Source organism: Poecilia reticulata, chromosome 7 (genome assembly GCF_904066995.2).
Source record: "Poecilia reticulata chromosome 7, P_reticulata-male-v2, whole genome shotgun sequence".
NCBI classification, from domain to species: domain Eukaryota; kingdom Metazoa; phylum Chordata; class Actinopteri; order Cyprinodontiformes; family Poeciliidae; genus Poecilia; species Poecilia reticulata.
The window spans coordinates 9,327,130-9,348,176 of record NC_088836.1 but is presented as its reverse complement, the minus strand read 5'-3'; the positions used below and the strand labels follow the sequence as shown (position 1 = coordinate 9,348,176).

Here is a 21,047-nt window from a genome sequence, read left to right as displayed (position 1 = left end):
GATAGATAGATAGATAGATAGATAGATAGATAGATAGATAGATAGATAGATAGATAGATAGATAGATTTTCTTTACATTTTGTCATGTTACAACAACATATTCATTTGGATTACTTGGATTTTTATTTTATCTGCCAACACAAACATGTGCATACGTGCGATTTTACAAAAATATAATAGAACTATTAATTATGGTGATCCATTTGATCAAATGCACCTAAAAGAGGTGAAAGGGTCTCGAGTTGTGCTATATTAATGGTATGTCTCAACAGTGGAACAAAATGATTCTTCATATGTTTTTATAAATAAAATAAAGAAGTAAATTTCTGTTCTGCCAGAACCTTGTAGTCCTTGTAATGAGTAAATAGAATCAATCTTAAAATGCAATATACATGCTATATTCTGTTGCCACAACTGTTAGCCATGCACTCCAGCAATGTGCCCTTTTCCATCTACAGTCCCATTTAATTTAGTCGCAAACCATTTAACCATTTAAGGAGAAAGCAAGCATGCTCTTGTCAGATGAGGAGAAAACTGCAGTTGTCAGTCTACATTCAAACTGTCTTGTAGAAAAGTAACACTGCACAACAGTCAGAATGCATTATGTTGTTCTGCTTTTCTTCAGCTGGGACAGAGTTGATGGGAAGATGAACTGAGCGAATGCAACGACAATACTGGAGAAACACCTTTGACCACAGTTTTTTTATTATTATTATTATTGTTGTAAAAATTTATTATTATATTTTATCGTTGCAAACTCTGTGAATCTATATTCAGTTTTACTTTGGCCCACTCTTGCAGTCAGATAAGGGGCTCATTTCAGGCCCTGTATGAGACCTCATCCAAGCCAAATTATTTATTTCATAAATAATGTAGCTTACTAGTCACTGATATGTCTGATATAGCCGACTGCATCCCCATAGATGAAGACATGCACGAGGTTCATTCAAACACCAAAGTCAGTCTTGGGTCATTCTAAGGTAAAAATGGTCAGTCATCTATTCTCGTATTTATTTATGTGACAATATAACATTAAAGAAAAAAGAAAAAAAAATAGCTAGGTGTAAATAGTTTTTGAACTACATTTTTCATTTAAACTAAGCATAAATAAGACAGGCCTTATTCCAGTTTAATTTAGTGTTGTGATAACCAGCAGGGGACAGAAAGGCAGTGTCCTGTTTGTCTCTGCAGTTACATAACAATAATGGTGTGATGAGGAGAACAGAGACTGTGATCAGAGAGGGCAGGAGAGGAGGAGGGGAGCAGGCGGAGAACATTGGAGGAAAAAATAGTTTCTATTCATCCTCTCAGTGGGACACAGAGTCCTGCTTCTACTCAGTCGCTCACACAAAGACAGTCATTCTTAGCACATACAGAGGCCCTGGGCGTCATAAAGAAAATCTAACAAAACAATGCAGTGACGTGGATTTGTGCGATTTTTCTGACGTACCACTAAATAAAGGGTCATGGTCATCATGACCTGTACACAATTAATTGCAATTTAAATCATTCTTAAAAGAACTTGGTAAGGTACCATTTTAATCAAAATGACTTCCAACTTTTGTTGAACTGTCGAATCAAACTCTGTAAATCAAAGTGTTCTTTTAATTAGTCAGAGTTAACAGAAACATTCGTTTAGTTCTTATGCTGTGCACAACCTCGAGGAGCGCTCACTCCCCATCATAAGTAATAGAAAAGTAGTTGGATGCAGGATTCCCCCAGGGCTAATGCGCCCTGGGTAGTGAGCCATGTCATCCATCTTAAAACAGACACTTTTTACCTTTTTATAGAACAACATAGTTTATTTCTAGGTCGTTTGCTATGCTGTAAATATTTTTTAGGGGATTTTCTATCCTCCTAAAAACAAGCACCACACCCACAGTGTCAGTGACATCACATAATTGGAGTTCTTGATTTTTTTTTTTTTTATTCAAATTTTCAAGGTGTTTTGTTTCCATGATTGCACAAAAGTGTTCAAATAATATTTGATAATCCTGACTGGATTATAGAGAAATGTTGTTTTCAGTAACAAATGAAAGCAATTTTGAAAGAGGGCCAGGAAATGTGATGTGATGTAATAAATCAAACTATGAACAAATGTGTCACATTTTTTGTTTTGCTTTTTCTTCAACAAACTTTGTAAAACATTGTAATGTGTAGTGTCAAAATCAAAACCCATGTCATAACTCAGCTCTGCTTTTATTGTCAATATACATTTTTTAGTAAGAAAAATACACCTCTGAATACTGTGCATAACAGTTACTGCAAAATATTACATAACTTGTGGTCATGTGAATAATTTTATCTTATCACTTAAATGTTTTCTTCCTTGTTTATGATTGCTCCTCTTAGAACTACGTGTGGTCTCTGCTGCAACTCTTCCTTCTTAACACAAGGTGGCGGTAAATGATTGTCCTATTTTTTTCTCTTTCTCCACAGAAACAGCTCAAAACATTTGAATATTACGCAAAATGCAATGTTCCTTGTTAGTCATGTAAGAAAGTGAAACTCCTGCGTCATATAAACTCATCACACATCGTAATATAATTCAAGATTTTGTTTCGAGTAATTGTGATTATTATAGACTACAGATAATGAAAATCCAAGAATTAGTGTTTCAGAAAGTTAGAATACTTTGAAAATGGTAATTATTGGAAACTCAATGGTACCACACCCCAATCAACTAACTCAAAACACCTGCGAAGGTTTCCTGAGCCTTTAAGCGATTCTATCATGGGAAAGACTGCTGACTTGACAGAAGACAAGAAGGGAAAGTCACAAAAGGTGAAAAAGCAGGTTGTTCTCAAAGTTCTGTGTCTGAGCATATTAGCACAAAATTGAGTGGAGGGGAGGAATCGGGTAGGAAAAGATGCACCAGCAGAGAGGAAATGTTTCAGATGAAAGTGAATTCTGCATTTCATTTGGAACGTAAAGTCTGTTAGAGTGGAGGCACAGAATCTAAAGTGCTTGAAGTCCAGTTTGAAGTTTCCATATCCAGTGATGGTTTGGGGTACCATGCCGTCTGCTGGTGTTGGTCCCCTGTGTTTTTTGAATGTTCAGACCCCGCAGTCAATGCAACAGTCTAATTCTGGAGTGTTTCATGCTTCCCTCTGCTGACAAGCTGCATGAGATGATGATTTTATTTTCCAGCAGGACTTGGCACGGTCCACACTGCCAAAAATACCTAAAGCTGGACCACTGACCACAGTGTTCTTGTTCTTCAATGGCCCACAAACTCCCCTGACCTAAACCTCAGAAAATCTGTGGGCTGTTGCCAGGAAGACTATGAGAGATTTCAAAACCAATGAGGTAGTTGACCTATGCCATTGTACACTGATGCAGTAATTTATGCAAGAGGACACACAAACAAGTATTAAGTCCATAAATGTATATAATGAGTTAAAGCTAGTTTTCAAAATCCTGACATTTGTGATGAATAATAGTTATTTTTGATTGGTCTACTGTGACATGAGGGAATTAATTTTGGGTTTTCTTTAACTGAATGTTGTAATCATTAAAACTGCACACACAAAAAAATGCTAGAAATAATATTCTCTGTGTAATTAACCTCTTTAAAATGACTGCTTCACTTTCTGAAATGGCTGCCAACAAATATTGCACTTCTACGCAATATACATTTTTTTTTATATGTACTTGTATGTTACTTTCCACCTCTTGTTGGATAAGAGCTACCAAACTGGCTGATTTTCTCTCTATAGCACTTTATGAAAAATATTGTTTGTGCATCAACAGTTTTGGTGTAATTGTGTGTTGGTGTTTTTAACTGATTTCAATTGAGCTGGGAGCTGTAATAAAACACTGTTCCATAATATATTTTCTCAAAGATACTTAAATAAAATAGATGTTTTGACAAGACAATCCCTCTGTGGTGACTGTCTGAGATCAAAACCCAGCAGCATAAATCCCCGTTATGTAATAGAGCCCATTAAACTGAGCTCATCACAATAATGATACTGTACAGTAGATTATCTAACTATGTTGAAGCATGCAGTTTCAATGTCAGTAGCTGTTTGAATCCTGACAGTAGTACCCTACCAATTAAACTGAATCATTCAGTTTAATTGCGTTATATACTGTATAATGCACACAAAAACAAAGGTTAGAGCATAACCCATTCTGATTTGAAAGTTCTTCAGTGATGCTTTTTCTATTCCAATAAATAATGTATAGCAGCAGTTTCAGTGCAAAGAAAGAAAAAAAATGTATTTGAGTTAAGCAGACAACACAAATGGCCTAGCAAATGGCCTTTAGTGAAAGAGACAAAACCAGGAGATGACTTTTTCAAGTGAATCCAGAGTCAAGATGGAACCAAAATGACTCCATGAAGTTACAAATACTGAACTAGCAAATTGGTGTTGCTTAATCAACATGTGCAAATAAATATTACTCATAACATGAGTAATAAGTATTTTGTATGGATGCCAACAAAATACTTAATACTTCCTGCATTGGGAAAAATCAAAATGAAACCAACAGTGGTCCGAGTATTACATCATGGGGAACGCCGCTGCTTTTTATGTGGTCACACATTTTTACAGATTTTAACTTCTGTTCTGTATATAGGAGGGAAACCAGTCAGATTAAAGCAGTGTATCTACAGAGCACTGCTTACTGACTTATAGGATGTAGGTAACCTCCAATTCTGTGCTGCAAAAAATAAAGAACGTAGAGATTTTTTTTTTTCAAAATAGGCCACATGAGTCACACTTTTTGCAGTGAGTAATTTTTCACTAGGACAAATAATGACTAGTTTAGTCTGATAAGTCTGCAGCTGGGGGAATACATTTTGTGGTTTAGTCCTACGATTTCGAAATGAAAGTACAAATGTAACTAAAATTGAAAGTGCAAAACATTCCAAAAAAATGTGACACGATGCCAATCACTTATTCTCAGAAGACTGGATAAAGTGCAGTGACGGTGCTGATGCAGCTCATGTTTTCACCCACCTACATGGCCATCCAATTACTGCACTGAAAATGTCTTGCAAACGCAGCGATTTTCTATTGTTTCTCATGCCCCAAAAGCAACTGGGATCTATTGGGCTCTGTAACTGGGAGATTATGTCAATGAGAGGCATGTCGGGGTATTTTTCATCCACAATTAGTGAAATATGCTGGTTGCGTTGTGGAAGCATTTGTTGATTGGTTTACCGCGTTTCCTCCCCATGGTCTCACAATGAGGTTTGGGCCACTGTGAGGTCCTAAATCTTACCACATCAAATGAGGCGATTTCAAAAGCAAAACAAAGGGATCTTTTGTCTTGCTAAAGAAAGGCTTCTGTTTTCAGCAGGATCAATGCAAACTTTTTCTTACACAAAAGGTGGAAAAACGTTTCTAACGTTACCCCACCTCTTCATAACTTCAACAGTGTAATGATTATCCTAAGTGCCCGAGTAGAAGGAAAAATGTACTTCTTCATCCAGAAGAGTTCTTCAACTTCAAAACACGGAAGTTGCGCTGCGAACAGTGTGACGACAGTGAGTTGCATGCCCTAATGGTCCCATTTGTGACCTCAATGGCCTCATACATGTGATTGTTCTGACCTCAACTCATAACCCCATGACGTCTTATGATGGTCAGAACTGAAGACGCCTTTAGAATGAGAGTTGAAACTTCTTCAAGAAAAAAGAAAAGTCAATTTGTCCTCGACTTACGGGCTCCTGAGTGAGAATTTGCATCAGTATGTGGAAGAAGTAAGATAAATACACCAAAAATATATATTGAAATTATTTTCTTTTTAAAACATAGATTTTTAGCTTTAGAGAAATCTAAAAACCTTTCTCCACTTTGTATCTGAACACTAGCATGTTAGGCTAAAGACTTTGTGTGTATCTTTAGAGATGTGACTTAAAGATGTTTGATATGCTTATTTTTTAAAAATGCATATCAAACATGCATTTTAATCAGCGGTTCTCAAGTTTGTTGTATGACTACAACCTCATCTTAACAGGCAACAACAGTGTGCTGCAAAAATGATTTAGATTTTTTCTGTTTGCTGTGTTAATGTCTTCTATTACATCCTTCAAACACCCAAGCTGTGCCAATGGATAAGAATTTTTGCTGTTTTTGTGTGTGTGTGTAATAGCTAAATTCATTCGAATGTCTCGTTTTCCATAATACGCATGGATTTATTTATTTTTTATTTAAATTTTTTCCCGGCTTTGTGTGTTCTTCTCACAACGGTGGCGACAGAGCTTCAGAAATGCGATTCGCCTCGTCTTTCAATGCATCCCATTATCTGGGCGGGGAGAGGGGGAGAGAGATAGTGACCATAGCCACCACATTGCTTCCCTCTTCTCAGACACAGTTGCTCTGAAGCAGGAACCGGTTGGTTTGTGCTCTCCGCGCAAAGAAATCCTAAAGAAATGAGAGGACAACAACAAAACGGAGTAGTTTGAAAATCTGCTTCACAAACTGGGGTTTTTGTTTTGCGTTTTTGCAGCTTTAAGGCTCATCTTCCTCCGCTTCGTCCTGTTGCTCTGCAAGCTCTCATTGTAGGAGGAGGACTGGTCTCCCTTTTGTGTTGCTCTGCGGCTGTTTATTCAACTTCTGCCTCCCTAATTCGGCATAGAGGAGGTGGTTTACTTCAGCTTTTCATTGTGTCGTCCTAAACGGAATGAATGACAAAAACAAAGGAGGTTGATGTCCATAACTCTCCGACTCACCTCTCCTTCGCCTCGCCAAAGGAACGGAGACTTCATCTCCGGCAGAAGATGGAAAGCGGAGGCGGGACGGAGAGCTCGGACGGCGGCCAGGCGCAGCACGCGGTGCCCGGTCAGCCGCAGCAGCACCCCGGGGCTGAAACGGCGGCACAGCCCGCTCGCACGGGCGAGAAGAAGAAGATAAACCGGGCACCGTCTCCGGCGAGACCGAAGGACGTGCCCGGCTGGTCGCTCACAAAAATCCGCGGAGGGATCGGGAGCACGACCCTGAGCGTCAAGCCCGGAGCTATCCATCTGGGCAGCCGCATTTCCAGGCGCAGCCCTGTGGGCAGCCTCGCTGGAAAGGACGGTAAAGCCGAGAGGGGCGGTGGTAAAACAGTGGGAAAATCTTCGCTGCTGTCCAAGACGTCGGCGTCCAAAGCGGCAAAAAGCAACAGCGGCCGGAGGAAGGTGTCGGACGCCAGCACAGGCTCCGACGACCTATCCAAAGACTCTGGGTGCGCCGCGGGGAAGCTCTCCCCGACAGACAGCAGTTCCGAGCTTTCGGACTGCGCCTCCGAGGAAAACAAACTCTCAGCGGATGCTGGGAGCAGCGACGCCGAGTCGAGGAGCAGCCGCGGCGCAGAGGGAGAGAAGCCGCTCGGGAGCAGAGCTGGTCAGCGAGCAGCCGCCAAGAACACCTGCTCCACCGCGGAGAAGGATGAAAAGGATCGGCTGTTTCTGAGCGTGGAGACCGGGGAGGATAGCATTTCCCCGGGCGAGGAGCGGTCGGCCACCTCGTTTGACAGCAGGGTGCCTGCCAGCACATCCCTGGCGTTCTCAGACCTCACGGAGGAGTTTACCGATGGCATGCATGAGGAGTACCTCAGGGAAATAGAAGAGCTGAGATCTGAAAATGATTACCTCAAAGTAAGGAACATTCATCTTCTGTTTTCCTGTGGTTCCCTTAAACGCACGGACCGTATTAACACGCATCACTGTCAGACATAAATATTAAAAATCGCCTCATTTTACAATTAATAACTATAGGTTTTGCTGTTTTTCACTACATGCGGCGCACCATAAGCTGCTGACATTTCTTTGGTTAGCTCTGTTTTTTTTCCCCATGTGAAGATTGTTTTGGGAATCCCTCTCTGCGCATAATCTGTGAAGGATTGTTGTGACTAGACGTTAACAAAAGACCAAACAGATATGCTTTTCACCTCTTAAAGTGGAAGGAATGTAAATAATTTGAATAGTTGCATCTTGGGTTTGAAGCAGATTCTGCTTCACTGAATTACATTGCAAGTTTTTGTTGTTGGTAGTGATGGCCATATTTCATAATATACACTGGTTTAGCTGGAAACAATACAGCTTGTCAAATTTTGGTGCCACTCGATTACTTTCCTCTGTTCTCAAAACCTCCTCTTTTCTATTGCAATGACTGTGCAGGCACAAAATAGACCGAATTAATGGTGCATTCTTTTTGGTACTCTGAAATTGGATTTTCAGAAATCCCGATCACCTAGCAAAAACACAGAGCAGCTATAAATTCTAAATTGCATCTACAACGTGTAACACTATCCAACCCAGATCTGAGCTTTGACTTTCAGGATGAATCGAACCCAACAGTAAGCCTCCCATTCATCCTGGGAGTTAGCTTTTCCCCCTGAGCTTCATTGATTCATATTTTGATATCTGAACCTGCCCAGGAGGCATTCTGTTGCCTCTCTGCAAATCAGAGGCCCTTAAAGCCAAATGTCTTTGACTGTTTGCACTGACAAATAACAATAGCCCTTCTGTTCAGAATGAGGCACTAAACACACTGCATGTAGTGAAAAACACACAATCATAGGAAGAGATACAAGAAGGTGGTTTGTTCTGGTATTACAGGGTTTTATGTCATTTGCATTTGGGATTTTTTCCCTCTCTGAGAACACAAAAATTGCTTCGAGTTGTTGCAGTTTTTCTCATCAGCATTTTCCTTCTGTTTAGAAAAAAAGACTTAAATCGGTGCACTATTGGCACCTATGAGGCTACTCTGAAAACTTTCTATCTTTGAACAAAATCCTTTGGTCTGATGGAGCCAAAATTAATTTGAATGGCAGCTTGTGCAGGTTGAAAAGTTTGATTGTGATTTGTATTTAGTTACATATTAGAGACCTTAGACACAATAGCCTTGGAAGAACAGCCTAAAGTATTTGGGCTTACAGTAAACGATACAGTTTAGTGCCAATAGTCCATCTTTCAGGCACAATCTCTTTGGGAAACCTGCATTTAACTGATCCATTTCACACAAACACTGCGCTGCTGTTACTGCTGAAGAGTAGCATCCAGCATATTAAGTGAAATTGTTACGGTAGAACTAGCCTGATGATGTTATCAGTTTAAAAAACATAAATAAAAAATAAAAAACTGTTTCAGGTCTAACAGATTGCCTGTAGACAGCAGTGAAAAGCAACACAATTGAATCTACTGGTCAAGCCTGCCTTGAGATTGACTGATTAAGGGAAAGATCAATTAGGGAGCATGTCCCGAAGCTCTCGCAACGTCTGACCAGACAAGCCAGTAATTGTCAGAGATTGATTGGAAGCGATGACTGATCAGGAACACTTGCCTCTGTGTGTTTCTGGCTCTTTATGCCCAGGTAGTTCTAAAGGGAGCGTCTTATTCTTTTTTTTTTTTGTTTGTTTTAGCTTCATTTTTATTTTTTTATTTTATTTTTTAAAACTCAAACCAGGTTTCAGTTTCAGCCTAATCAGCCCTCAGTGAAAAGTGATTAGATAATTGACCATTTTGAAAATAACACTACATCACGATTTTAGTTGATTTCATCAACATATGTAGAGATTTTTCCCACAGTGTCTCTCTTTGTGCTGGACAAATGGAAATTCATTAGCAATGCATAGATGTTAATTAAATTCTTAGGACATTCATCTCGTCTTAGTATTAAAGTTAGAAAAAAAAAAAGTAAAGATGTCACCTTTTACATCCATTGCTATAATAGTAAAATGATCCATATTATCTGAATGTGGTACTGGACAGACTACTTGCCTTCTAACAGACATTTCTTTGCAATTTTTATTTGTGTAAGTGGAACACTAAAGCATAATGACACTCATGCGTTTCTCTCTTACTTAAAGCTACTCTTTGCGTCCTCTGAGTGCCGTTTTTCTCTGGCAGACTGCAGATTGAATATAGGCCATCGTGATTCAGAGCTACCTCTTTAGACCACAGCAAACACTCCTGGGAGGGCCTGCAGTCAAGTTAATCTGTCGTTGCAGCTGTGAGGAACACCTGCAAAGATCTAAACAACAAACTGTTTAAGGGTCAGATTAACAGACTGGAGCTAAATCCTTATTCTAAATCTTATTCGTGACTACCTTCTTTCCTTTAAGCCTCATTTGATGTTCATTGTCACTGTTTGACCTGGACTCTGCCTCTGTATTACTGCCTGAGCTTGTAGTGCTGCCTCTCTTTCGCTGTTGGTGATTAGTATAAATATCAGTCAACTTAAAAATCTTTTACATCTGCAGCGTGTTAAAAATACTACTTGCTACACACTTTACAGTGCCTTGCCATTTAGAACACACTCAGTGCAGTGTGTGTGGCAGGCAAACAACAGTTTCATTGTTTCTCCACATTTGGCTCCGTTTCTACTCTTCAAGTGTTTTTCCTTCCGCTTGAAGTTAAAGAGAAACCTTTCTGGGCTGTTTACGTGTTACTGTATCAGTATGTCTTTGCTACTCGTAGCTATCCCGCTGATTTGAAAAGTATATTTCCCCAGCCTTGACTTAATTTTTGAGAAATGTCTATCCTGTGACTACAGTTTCAGATCCAAGACGAGCATCAGTTTCCTAGTACAGACAGGAAACGGGTTTGAATTAGTGTGCTTGCACCATTACATCGTTTGACACTGAGATTTTATTTTAACTTCCTGGTAGGTAGGATTTTTTTTGTACTTGCTGTGACATGATTTATATGGATACTCTCAAATATTCTTATTGTCTACTTTGGGTAAATATGCCTTTTGGGTAAAAACTAAAATATAACAGGAATAAACTGCATCAGCAGTGTTGATGACACTTATTTAGTTTTTTTGGTGGGAGGAGGGGGTCACAGCCTGTCATATTTCACAACAGATAACCAGTTGATCTAACAAAGGGAACATGCAGACAATGTGAAAGATTGAAGCATGTTATGTTTGTCAGTATAAATTAAAGCATTATTTATGAAATTATAAAAAAATCATAACTTCAAATAAAAAATACAGCGATGTCTAATAGTTTGAGCAGGTTGATGGAGAAATGGAAGTAGGCGGTGGTGAAACTGCAGCACCAGAATTGACCCAAAGACTTTGGGTAAATGTCAGATTATTTTTATCTCCAAGGGTTCTTGTTTGAACAGCTAAAGGCACAAAAGAGCAATTTCTTGGTTTCCTGAGTCATTGGTTATCATGAACATAATCCTAAACTTGATTGAATAAATCTATTGCTTATGTATAACGTAAATCTTGACATGAATGTGATTAGAAAATCTTGGTTTTTAACCTGACATCTGAATTTGTGACAGGTTAACTCAACACTACAGCAGATGAACGCTAGCTTAACAGAGGACAGGTAGACTGGCTCTGTTTGAAGAAAATACCTCCTTGTCCACTACAAGTACTAAGCAAACAGGACAGAAAGTGGCTTTGTTTGAGGTTAATAAATGCTGTTCTGAATATTTCCCCACCTCAACAAAAAAAACATTTATTTATTTTTTTTGGCTACGTTGCATTTTGTAGTAAGCTAAGTTAGCAGCTCTTCTGCTGCAGTCTTACACAGACTCATTAGAACGTAAATAAAAAAGAAACCCTTTACTAATGATCTTAAATCATTTTACTTATAATTTAAGTACAATAAAACTGTTTAGGTTAGTATTAGAGAATGAATTTTCAGACAAGTTAGCTTGCAAACTGGAAATTGGCACCGAAATATACATTTCACTTTGCTTAGAATAACATTGACGTTTTGCCAGTTCCTGCATTTAAATTTTTACCCTGCAAGCAGCATAAAGAACTTGCTTGCATTCATACTGGAGAAAATAAATTGTGTGTACAGCAGCATGGAGTTGCCTAAGTTATCTTCAGTCCCTCTGTCATGGGACAAATGGTTCCTGCCTTCCTCATTTTTAAAACATGTATCACTTGTCGCAAATACTTTTAACAGGACACTGAATCATTCGTCATATCAAGAAATCTGAATGATACTCTTGCAACCTGAGAATGTTATGGAAAAGAAAAAATCATCAACTTTTAACTCAAAATACACAGAGCCTTGCTCAAGCATTCATGTTTATTGCTTTTTTCACATTTTGTCATGTTACAGCACCAAACCGCAAAATATTTAGAGGGGATTTATGTGATATTTCCAACAAAATATAAATAATTTAAATGAGGAAGAAAAATGATACATGGTTGAGACAAAAAAAACCCTTAAAAGTGTGGTGTGCATTTGTATTCAACCTTTCTGAGCCATTCACCTTATGCTGCAGTTGCAGCTTCAGGTTTTTGGGGCATTTGTTTCCACCAGCAGATTAAAAAAACCAGCATGCAAAAATGACAATGTTCAAGTCTTGCCACAGACAGTATCTGTTTGATTTTGGTCTTTGGACTTCAACTGGGTCTTGCTAACACATTAGTCTAAGCCTTCTAATTGAATCCCTTTTTTATACTGTTGTCTTCCTGGAAGGTGAACCTCTGTCTCCGTCTTAAGTCTATGCTGTCTCCAACAGTTTTTCTCCATGAATTTATCTACAACTGATTTCACATGAACTCTGACCGTCTTCCATATCCCACAGCATGATGCTGCAAGTGAAACATTTTAAAGCTGCAATGGTGTATTCAAGGTGGGGTGCTAGGTGGCCCTAAGTGGCAAAAGTTTGAATTTGACTTTCTTTTAAAAATGATTCTCCTTTCTCTCCAATCCAACCTGAGCGTGGTATTTCTACTCCAGAGATACCATGGGCTCCTTGGCTGCTTCTCTGAGGAATGACCTTCTTACCTGGTCTGCCATCTTCCTGTAGGCTTGCAGTATTGCCCCTCTGTTTTCACTTGCTGGTGGAGTAAACCCTGCTCTATGAGATGTTTGTTTGCAACAAAGCTGAGAGGTCTTCACAGAACAGCTGCATTTAAAAATAGATGAAACCACACACAGATGGACTCTGTTCAATAGCTGAGGGTTTTTAGCTATTGAAATGGCTAAAATCTATTTCAAAGTGAAAAAATAAATTTTTTCACTTTGTTTTATTCAGGGGTATCAGAGTTAAAGGGCTCACCACGATGCATGCCACCTCTTTCAAACGATTCCTTTTTTATGTCATTATCTTTCCTTGCGTGCTTCTTTGTGTCGGTGTATTAAATAATTGTCAAAACAAATATTAAACTCTGAGACTTTAACATGACCAAATAAAAGCAAGAGATGTGATTACAGCTTGATTTCAAATATTAAAGTGTCTGACTCTTAAACATGACAGCTGATTGGTTGATTTTTTTCTCCTGACTGGCTGTGTGCTCACATGACGGAGACAATCTTCCCTTTTCTTTCTCAGTTAGCTGTGAAAGCAGGTCAGTGGAACAAGCTCTCTCTCTCTCTAAGTCTCTTGCCACGATAACTTGTGATTCCCTGGTTTCATATTCTCACTTTCTCCCCTCCTCTCTGTCATGTTTCATCATCTTTATGTACAATTGGTCTGGAAGCATAGAGAGGGATTTGTTTTACCCACTTCCAAATTTCTCTTCAGCTAGGATTTTTTTTTTTTAAACCTTCATCTTTGGAGATTTATCCTTACTTTGGTGCACTGGCCTTCTTAAATCCACATATTTTTCAGTTTCTTCTTCTTTTATCTTGTTTCTCCCCTCTTTTTCTTTTTTCATTTTCTACAATTCCCCCCTCTTTCCTCCTGCAATTGCTGCTCCCTGGATTGCACATTTGTACTTGTGGTCCTTGGAGAACAAATTGCTTCCTGCTGAAGTCAAGAGTTTCATCAACACCGGGTTGCTTACAAGACACTGCTGCATTATAATCCCAGATATTACCCTGTGGTGTTTTATTGTCTATTAAAAATATACACATTAACAATAAAAACGGCGCAGTGGTGAAGTGATGAACTGTAGGATTTCATAAATTCAAACCTCTTTAAAAATCCATGTTTTTTGTTTTTGCCAAATGTTTCTGAAATACATTCACTGCTCCCAAATATAGCTGATAGCTTAACTGCTGCTGAACTAAATATAAGTACCTTTGAACAAGGGATTGGATTGAAAATGTGATCAAAGAGGAAGAAACTCAGCAAGGAAAGCATAAATTAATATGCTCAAGGCTCAGTTGTGCCTTATGTGATGTCACCAGAGGTCATCTCGTTTTAGGGAAGGTGGAGTTCACAGATAAAAATCAAAAAATAGAAAGCTGACCATGAGACGCCACCCTATAGGCCACAAACTATATTATCATCGAGACCGATTAATTTTCAAAAAACGTACAGGCAGTAGCTTTAATCGTTAGCAGTTCCACACTCATACGAGTATTTTGTTGCTGCAGTGACACATGCGAACCCTACCTACTGCTGAACCCGCTTCGACTCATTCCATATTCCAGGCACACGTTGCGACACATCCCCAGAGCTTGTTGTTGCTACAGCAGCAGCTCTGCAGAAGCTGACCCACATTATTCACTATAGTAAAATTGTGTCAGCACTACTACAACTACCACTACTACTGCTGCACCCCATTCCCGTTTCCTATCATCCTCACACATGTGCTTACATGCGGAGATTTTGGCAAACACGCGCTTCTCGTCTCGGAGTCACACTACTATGTCACACACATCCTGCTGTCACATCAAGCCTCTTCCCATGGATGATAATTTCATTACTCACACCCACGCTGCTTCAAGAGCTGCACCCCGAAATATAATTCAGAGGGATGATGCAATTCATGTTTCTGGGTTGAAATGTATCATTGATTGCTATTTGCTTAAAATGAGAGGTGGATAGTAACATTCGTGAAGGAAATGTGCAGCGGATCTCTTTGCAATGTCTTTGTCACGTTCTTCATGGTGTCCAAGAATTAATTTTTTTTTGTGTGTGTGTGAGATTCACTTTTCTTGTCCTGAAAGCTCCTGTATGTTCTTGTTGCTTTAGATATATAAGGTAGATATAGACAGATATGGGTATATTTCAGACCCTTCATAGGAAGTAAAACACCCAAATAGAAAGACAACAAAGCAGAATCGGCAACCAATCTAAAGAGGGATCTTAAAAGTTTTGAGCTCCCCAGTGACATGCCCGTTCTTTAAAATATGTGAGAACATCTTGCAATAACTTTTGTGTATGTAACTCTATCTTCTGATGACCCTTTCAGCTGCTGTAGCAGACAGTCGAGTCTGTAATTATTAGGCAGTTATTAGACTAATGAAGAGAAGATGAAGTGGCCAACAACGAGCTGACCAAAGAGATTATGTTGATAACAAGGTCAATGGGATGATATCTGCCTCGGCGTGGTGATAAGAGGCTTCAATAGCTCTTCATAAATGTTGAAGGATTCCCTTTATGTCCATATAATGTTTTCACCTTTTAACTGCGGTCCATTTTTGGGGAGTAAATTACCATCAAATATGTCACTATCAGAATATGACTTGAATTCTAATGAAAACATGCGTTACGTTCTTAACTCCTCCCTTTTTTTCTTTTTGAACCGTCTCCAGGATGAGATGGAGGAGCTGAGGTCTGAGATGCTGGAAATGAGGGACATGTACATGGAGGACGATGTTTACCAGCTGCAGGAACTACGCCAACAACTGGAGCAGGTAAGAACAAGCCAGAGCCGATCTTGGTTGACAAAGGAAAGTGCTGCTGCATGTTTCAAAGCAGGCAAGCAACAAAAGGTTTATCAGTCATCTGCTTTTGATGCTTTTAGGCAAGACCAGTCCGAGGTTAGATTAGCAAAATGATCTCCAGGCTTCCATTCAAAGCAGCTTGAGCCTTTAATTTTGCAATACTTAAACATCTACTTGCACCAGAGTGTTCTTGCACGTAACCATTCCACATTTCTTCCTTAAGTCTTGCAATGTTAGCTATAGAGGAATTTTTTGGGCTACTTTCTCATGGCCAAATGCAAGAGGTGGCATTAATAACTACTGTTATTGAGCTCAAAATAAGCTGCCTATTATAGATGGCTATAACAATGTCCAGTGATTTTTATTTAGTTTACAACAGACACTGTTATAGTCTGGACTCAGGGGTGTTCAAGAAAATCTGGACACAACTGCCGGAAAAATTATTTCTTTTATTAAAAAAAACCTAAACGTTCATTTGTTTAGAGCTGCTCTTGATAAAAAAAAACAAAAAAAAACTTGAAACATGATCAATTGTCTTGTGTTTTTAAACCTGCCATCACTTTCCCTTACTTTGCCACTGCAATGTCATTGTTTTGGTTTTTTTCGGTATATTTTCCTTCTAATCGTGTAAAGCACTTTGAATTGCCCTGCTACTGAAAATGTGCTATGCAAATTAATTGCATTGTTTTGCCTACAGTACCTTCATAATGGTTTCACTGGCTCATGTTAAACTCTGTATTGGCTTTATGAGCTCAGGATTCAGGCCACATTCTTAACAACTAGTCCCTCTCCGCTGCTATTTTTGCTAGTAGCACATCTTCTAGCTATTACCTTTGCTTCGTGTTTCAATTCTTAAATTTTAATCCATTCCAAAGGAATTAAATGCTACTTTGTTCTAAGTGTTTTCTGGTCATGTGTTGCATTGACTTCAGCAGGAACAGGGACGGTTTAGACACAAGACATGTGACGTCATATCGTTCTCCCTTTAGGCAAACAAAACCTGCCGCATCCTGCAGTACCGACTGAGAAAGGCAGAGCGGCGCTCTCTGCGCGTAGCCCAAACGGGCCAGGTGGATGGAGAATTGATAAGGACGTTGGAGCAAGATGTAAAAGTAAGTGTTAAAATCAGCAACATTTTATATAACAAAAAATGATTTTGAATGAATGAGAAAAGCAATCTCAGTGAGGCTTGAATTTTACCAGAAATTTATTAGCTGGCTTCATAACTGCTAGTCTAGGTTCTGCTGTCAAAGAATTTGCCGGTGTTGAAACTTTGACATTTACTTACTGTTTTAATGTCAACATTCAAGATTCCATTTATATATTTTGGCTCTATTCAATAAAAATTAGTATTTGCTTGTTTCATTTAATTGTATTTTTTGGCAGCAATGATTTTCAGAAACAAGAATTTCAGCTTTGTGTAAATATGTTGTTCTGCACTCACTTCTATATAACTTGCTTCATGATGACACTGGCTCCTGCAGCTTCCTGTTTTTTCTTTTTTTTAAACTTCATCTTTGGTGGTTTTTGAGTAAATTTTGTTCACCAAAGGCACACGGTTTGGGTGAGATGGTTAAAAAACTGAACCAGCTGGGTTTTCCAACAGAACAACGATTCTTTGATGGCTTCACTCATGAATATGGGCTTCTGGATTTGGAGTGTTGTTCAGCTGTATACCGAATAGAGATAAAAGTTCTCCCCCTGGAGATAATCCTTATTTCAGATTCTGAAATATGACCAGCATAATGCTATCATAAGTGTGCATGTGCGTGTGTGTGGGTGTCACTGGACTGTTGCCGGATTTTGCTTCAGGGAATAAGGGCAACTTTCCTCTCATTTATTTCAGTTATGCTCACAGAAACGTAGAAATGCCTCATCAGGACTCTGAGCTAAACTCATGTTAGAGATGAGTGGCACAGTACCTCCAGAAACCTTTCAGAGCAGATTCATTTCAGACAGACACAGATACGGTTAAAGCAAGCGACCTTCAGAGCATGTGCAAATAATCTACAGTCATCCCAGTCACTTCAGGAATTCCTGATAAAAGCCTTTTCAACGTAAACACTAAGTGAGCACAGAGTGGGTTAGAGCTCACCCTGGGCAGTGGTTGCTCTTTGTTAGATTTCCAACGTTCCTCTGACATTTTCAACGTCAAGGAGGACACAATGAGGTGTTTATACACTCTGAGAGCGAGAGAGTGCATGAGTGTGAGGCCGTCGTATCGTTCTAAAGGGTTTCCGCCCGCTGCCGCGGTCTGTCTCTCAGCTGCTGTCTCACCATCTGGTTGTTTTTGGAAGGAGGAAGGACAGGAAGGAAAAAGACGAGGGAATATCCGGTGTTTGTGGTCTGAAAGGGGAGGGGGCAAAACTCTGTCTCAGTTTGAAAATTCAAACCGGCCAATTGGGAGGAGAGGGTGAAAATAGAGGGGAAATGAAATCGAGGAGTTTTTAAGTTAAAATGGAAAATGGGGAACGGATATCTGAATAGAGTCGGCCTATTTTTTTTTAAATTAATGATTGCTCTATTTAAATGTGTACTTAAAGGGGGACGTGAATAAAAACAACATAGACAGATTTTGAAGACGAGATTTTAAGAGGCATGTCAGGATTTTTGAAGGGAGACTCTGCTAATCGTTAATAACTTACTTGCAGCTGGTAGCACTTGTCATGTCTGCGCTGAACGGTTAACTACAGAGAAACTGACGATTATTTACACAGAAAACAAAAGCTGAAGGTGCTGTAGCACCGATGATGTTCCTGTGTAAAACACACACCAAGAACAGAATATATAAAGCATCTGAACAAAACCCTGCTTCAAAATGACTGAACTATTGCTTTAAGCAAATTCTGCATCTGTTGTCTGTATTACCAAATATAAGACAGGAAACTGGAAAAAAGTGTCTTCTGGGAGGGAATGCTGACCTCTCTGCATCTTTCTCACAACACATGGTTGCTTGTGGCTCCCTGGCAGCAGAGACTCGGCCGGTCAAGTTACACCATGCTGTTCAGTGTGTGTGGGTGTAGAAGTGCATTAAGCCTTTGCTAATCTTCTCTTATTGTTGCTCATGTTTATTCTAAAAGCTTTATCATTTATAAAAGCTTTATCTTTACAAAAACAGATGCTCTCCCTCTGACCTTACCGTGACTCAGCTGTCTTGGAAAAGCTCTTAATAGTATTGAGAATATAGGATTTCATGAAATAAGCAGGTGAGCATGTGTTGATCAGTGTACCAGCTCTTAAAGTGAACTAATTCTGATTTAGAAACTAAAATATATTTCACAAATGCAAATGTCTTTTGGGGTTTTCTGTTAAGTGGAAAAGAGCCAAACTAGCCATCTGTCTGCAGCACACCCTCTTATCAGAACTTTTTTTTTTTTCAATCTGGAACCTACAACAATATGGCAACAAAAATCCCAACCTTTAAGAAATGTAACTCTCTCTGGTGTACAAGTACACAATGATCATGGGATAAAATCAGTAGTGATGAACTGATTGTGATTGTTTTTTATTCTAAGTACGATGACGCTCATAAGAAAAAGAATATCCTGCAGGTTTTTTGATAGGAGTAGTAAAAACCAACAAAACAATAATATAGTTTTAATATTATTTCCATTTATGCATTAAGACACTTTTCAATAGCATTTATATTATTTTTATGAAACTGTACAATTTGAATAAGGCACTCGCTGTTTGTTGATGTGATCTAAAAATGATGGTGGTTTTCAGTTTTGATACATTTGGGAAATAAGTAAAAAATGATATTTCAATATTGAAACTGAATAGCTGAAATTTTAAAGAAAATACTAATAATTTAATGGGATTGCAGGTTAAGAAGGGGGCGGAGTCTGCAAATAGCAGAAACCTGGATAAGTGTTTGTGCTTGATAACATCCCCATTCTTCCTGGAAATAAATATGTACGTTGGAGCCACTCAGTGTTTCGCAGCTCTTAGTCCAGGCTGACCTTAAGTTGCTCCACGGTTCCTGAGCTGCTTTACAAGAGTAAGTGGCTTAAACACTGTTGCTGCTTCAGGTTCCAGATTTGATGACTCGCCAACATGCAAATGCAAACAAATCGGCAAATGTGCACATGCAAACTCTTTGCTCTCGCTGAATTCTTCGCCCTCATTTTATTTGTCTTCCTTCCCATTTCTGTCTATGACTTAAGTGCTGAGTGCTGGATGATACAGAAAGATTAGTGTCACATGGATGTTTTGTGACAAGGAACAAGGATCACATGCTCCAACTTGTGTCAGTTTAGCCGTCTTGTGTGTGTGTCTTGCATGCACATGACTTGGAGACGCAGTGTTTGTGTGTCTGTGTGTGAAATGGAAACTAGTCAGTGTGGTGTAGCACCATCACATTCTCCATGAGAACATCTAACATCATTTCCTGTCCCTCTCACAAACTGCTCTCATTCCCACAGGCTGCAGACATCTGGACACACACACACCTACACGCACACACGCCTGCGCGCGCACACACACACACACACACACACACACACACACACACACACACACACACACACACACACACACACACACACACACACACAAGTATAGAAGGAAATGGTTGTTGGGAGCCTAATGAAGCCAACAAAGCATTACTTCACTTAAGGGGATGATGTTATCAGGGATCTCTACTAGATCTTTTCTGCCTGAAAACAAATAGATTCTTTGAAACAAACTTTTTTTTTTTTTACATAAAAAAGATATATCATGTCTTTTGCTTTGCCTTTTTTATCTTTTCTTACCAGAATATTAGACTAATAGATTGTTGGATTATCACAATGTAAAACGTTAAAACCTGACACACAAAACCATGTAGCCAAATAAACTTTCCTTTCTAATAACGATTACAAAAATTACAAACAGTAACTTCATGTTAATCTGTGTAAAACCAGCGAGTAGTTGGCGAGTCAGCAGCCATTTAGACTTCAATGAAATTGGAACAGACTGACATGTTGTGCTTTCCTGTGTGGCAAAACGGTAGACAATATATCTCTTAATATGTTTTATGAAAGTAATCACACCAGAATACTTTCAATGTGAAAGTATTCAGTTGAACGGTTCATAGTTCAACTGTGACCAGTGAACAGTTCACTAAAAGTCCAGTTTCTAAGCAACATAAAAAAAGGACAAACTGAAATTTATCCAGCAGCAGCTCCGTTCAATTTCTGTTGCTGGTCATTTTGCATATGTTGTTCCGGCATTGCAGATTACCTCAAGTTCTAAACATTTTCTCAGCTATTGTTACCTTCAATCTGGATTAAAACAAAAAATATCATACATTAAACAGTTTTAAAACAATCTTTGCTTCCTGAAGTAACAACGTAGAACATGGTGGAGGTGTGCTGGAGATTCCTTTAGTTTGACAACACTAGTTCACAGTTGATTCAGGCTGCAGGAGAGCGAGAGCGAGCAAGACGTCCAGCAGGCAGAAGCGAGACTGAAAGTATTACTTCATGGTTTCTCTGTTTCATTCTTTTGAGCTCTCCATCTTTGTCTGT

The 21,047-nt window shown here is 39.1% G+C and overlaps 1 protein-coding gene across 2 annotated transcripts in view; it reads left to right on the top strand.

Moving 5' to 3' along the window:
• Positions 1 to 6,272: 6,272 nt before the first annotated feature.
• The window catches only part of mtcl2 (microtubule crosslinking factor 2), a 95,085-nt gene continuing 80,310 nt past the window's right edge, over positions 6,273 to 21,047 (top strand). The window contains exons 1-3 of one of the 2 annotated variants that reach the window (XM_017305799.2): positions 6,273 to 7,591; positions 15,406 to 15,507; positions 16,527 to 16,649. In XM_017305799.2, the coding sequence (XP_017161288.2) occupies positions 6,641 to 7,591; positions 15,406 to 15,507; positions 16,527 to 16,649 (1,176 nt within the window). In that variant the 5' untranslated portion in view covers positions 6,273 to 6,640. The remainder of the gene's footprint in view (positions 7,592 to 15,405; positions 15,508 to 16,526; positions 16,650 to 21,047) is intronic. The other variant, XM_017305798.2, reaches the window with a different exon arrangement.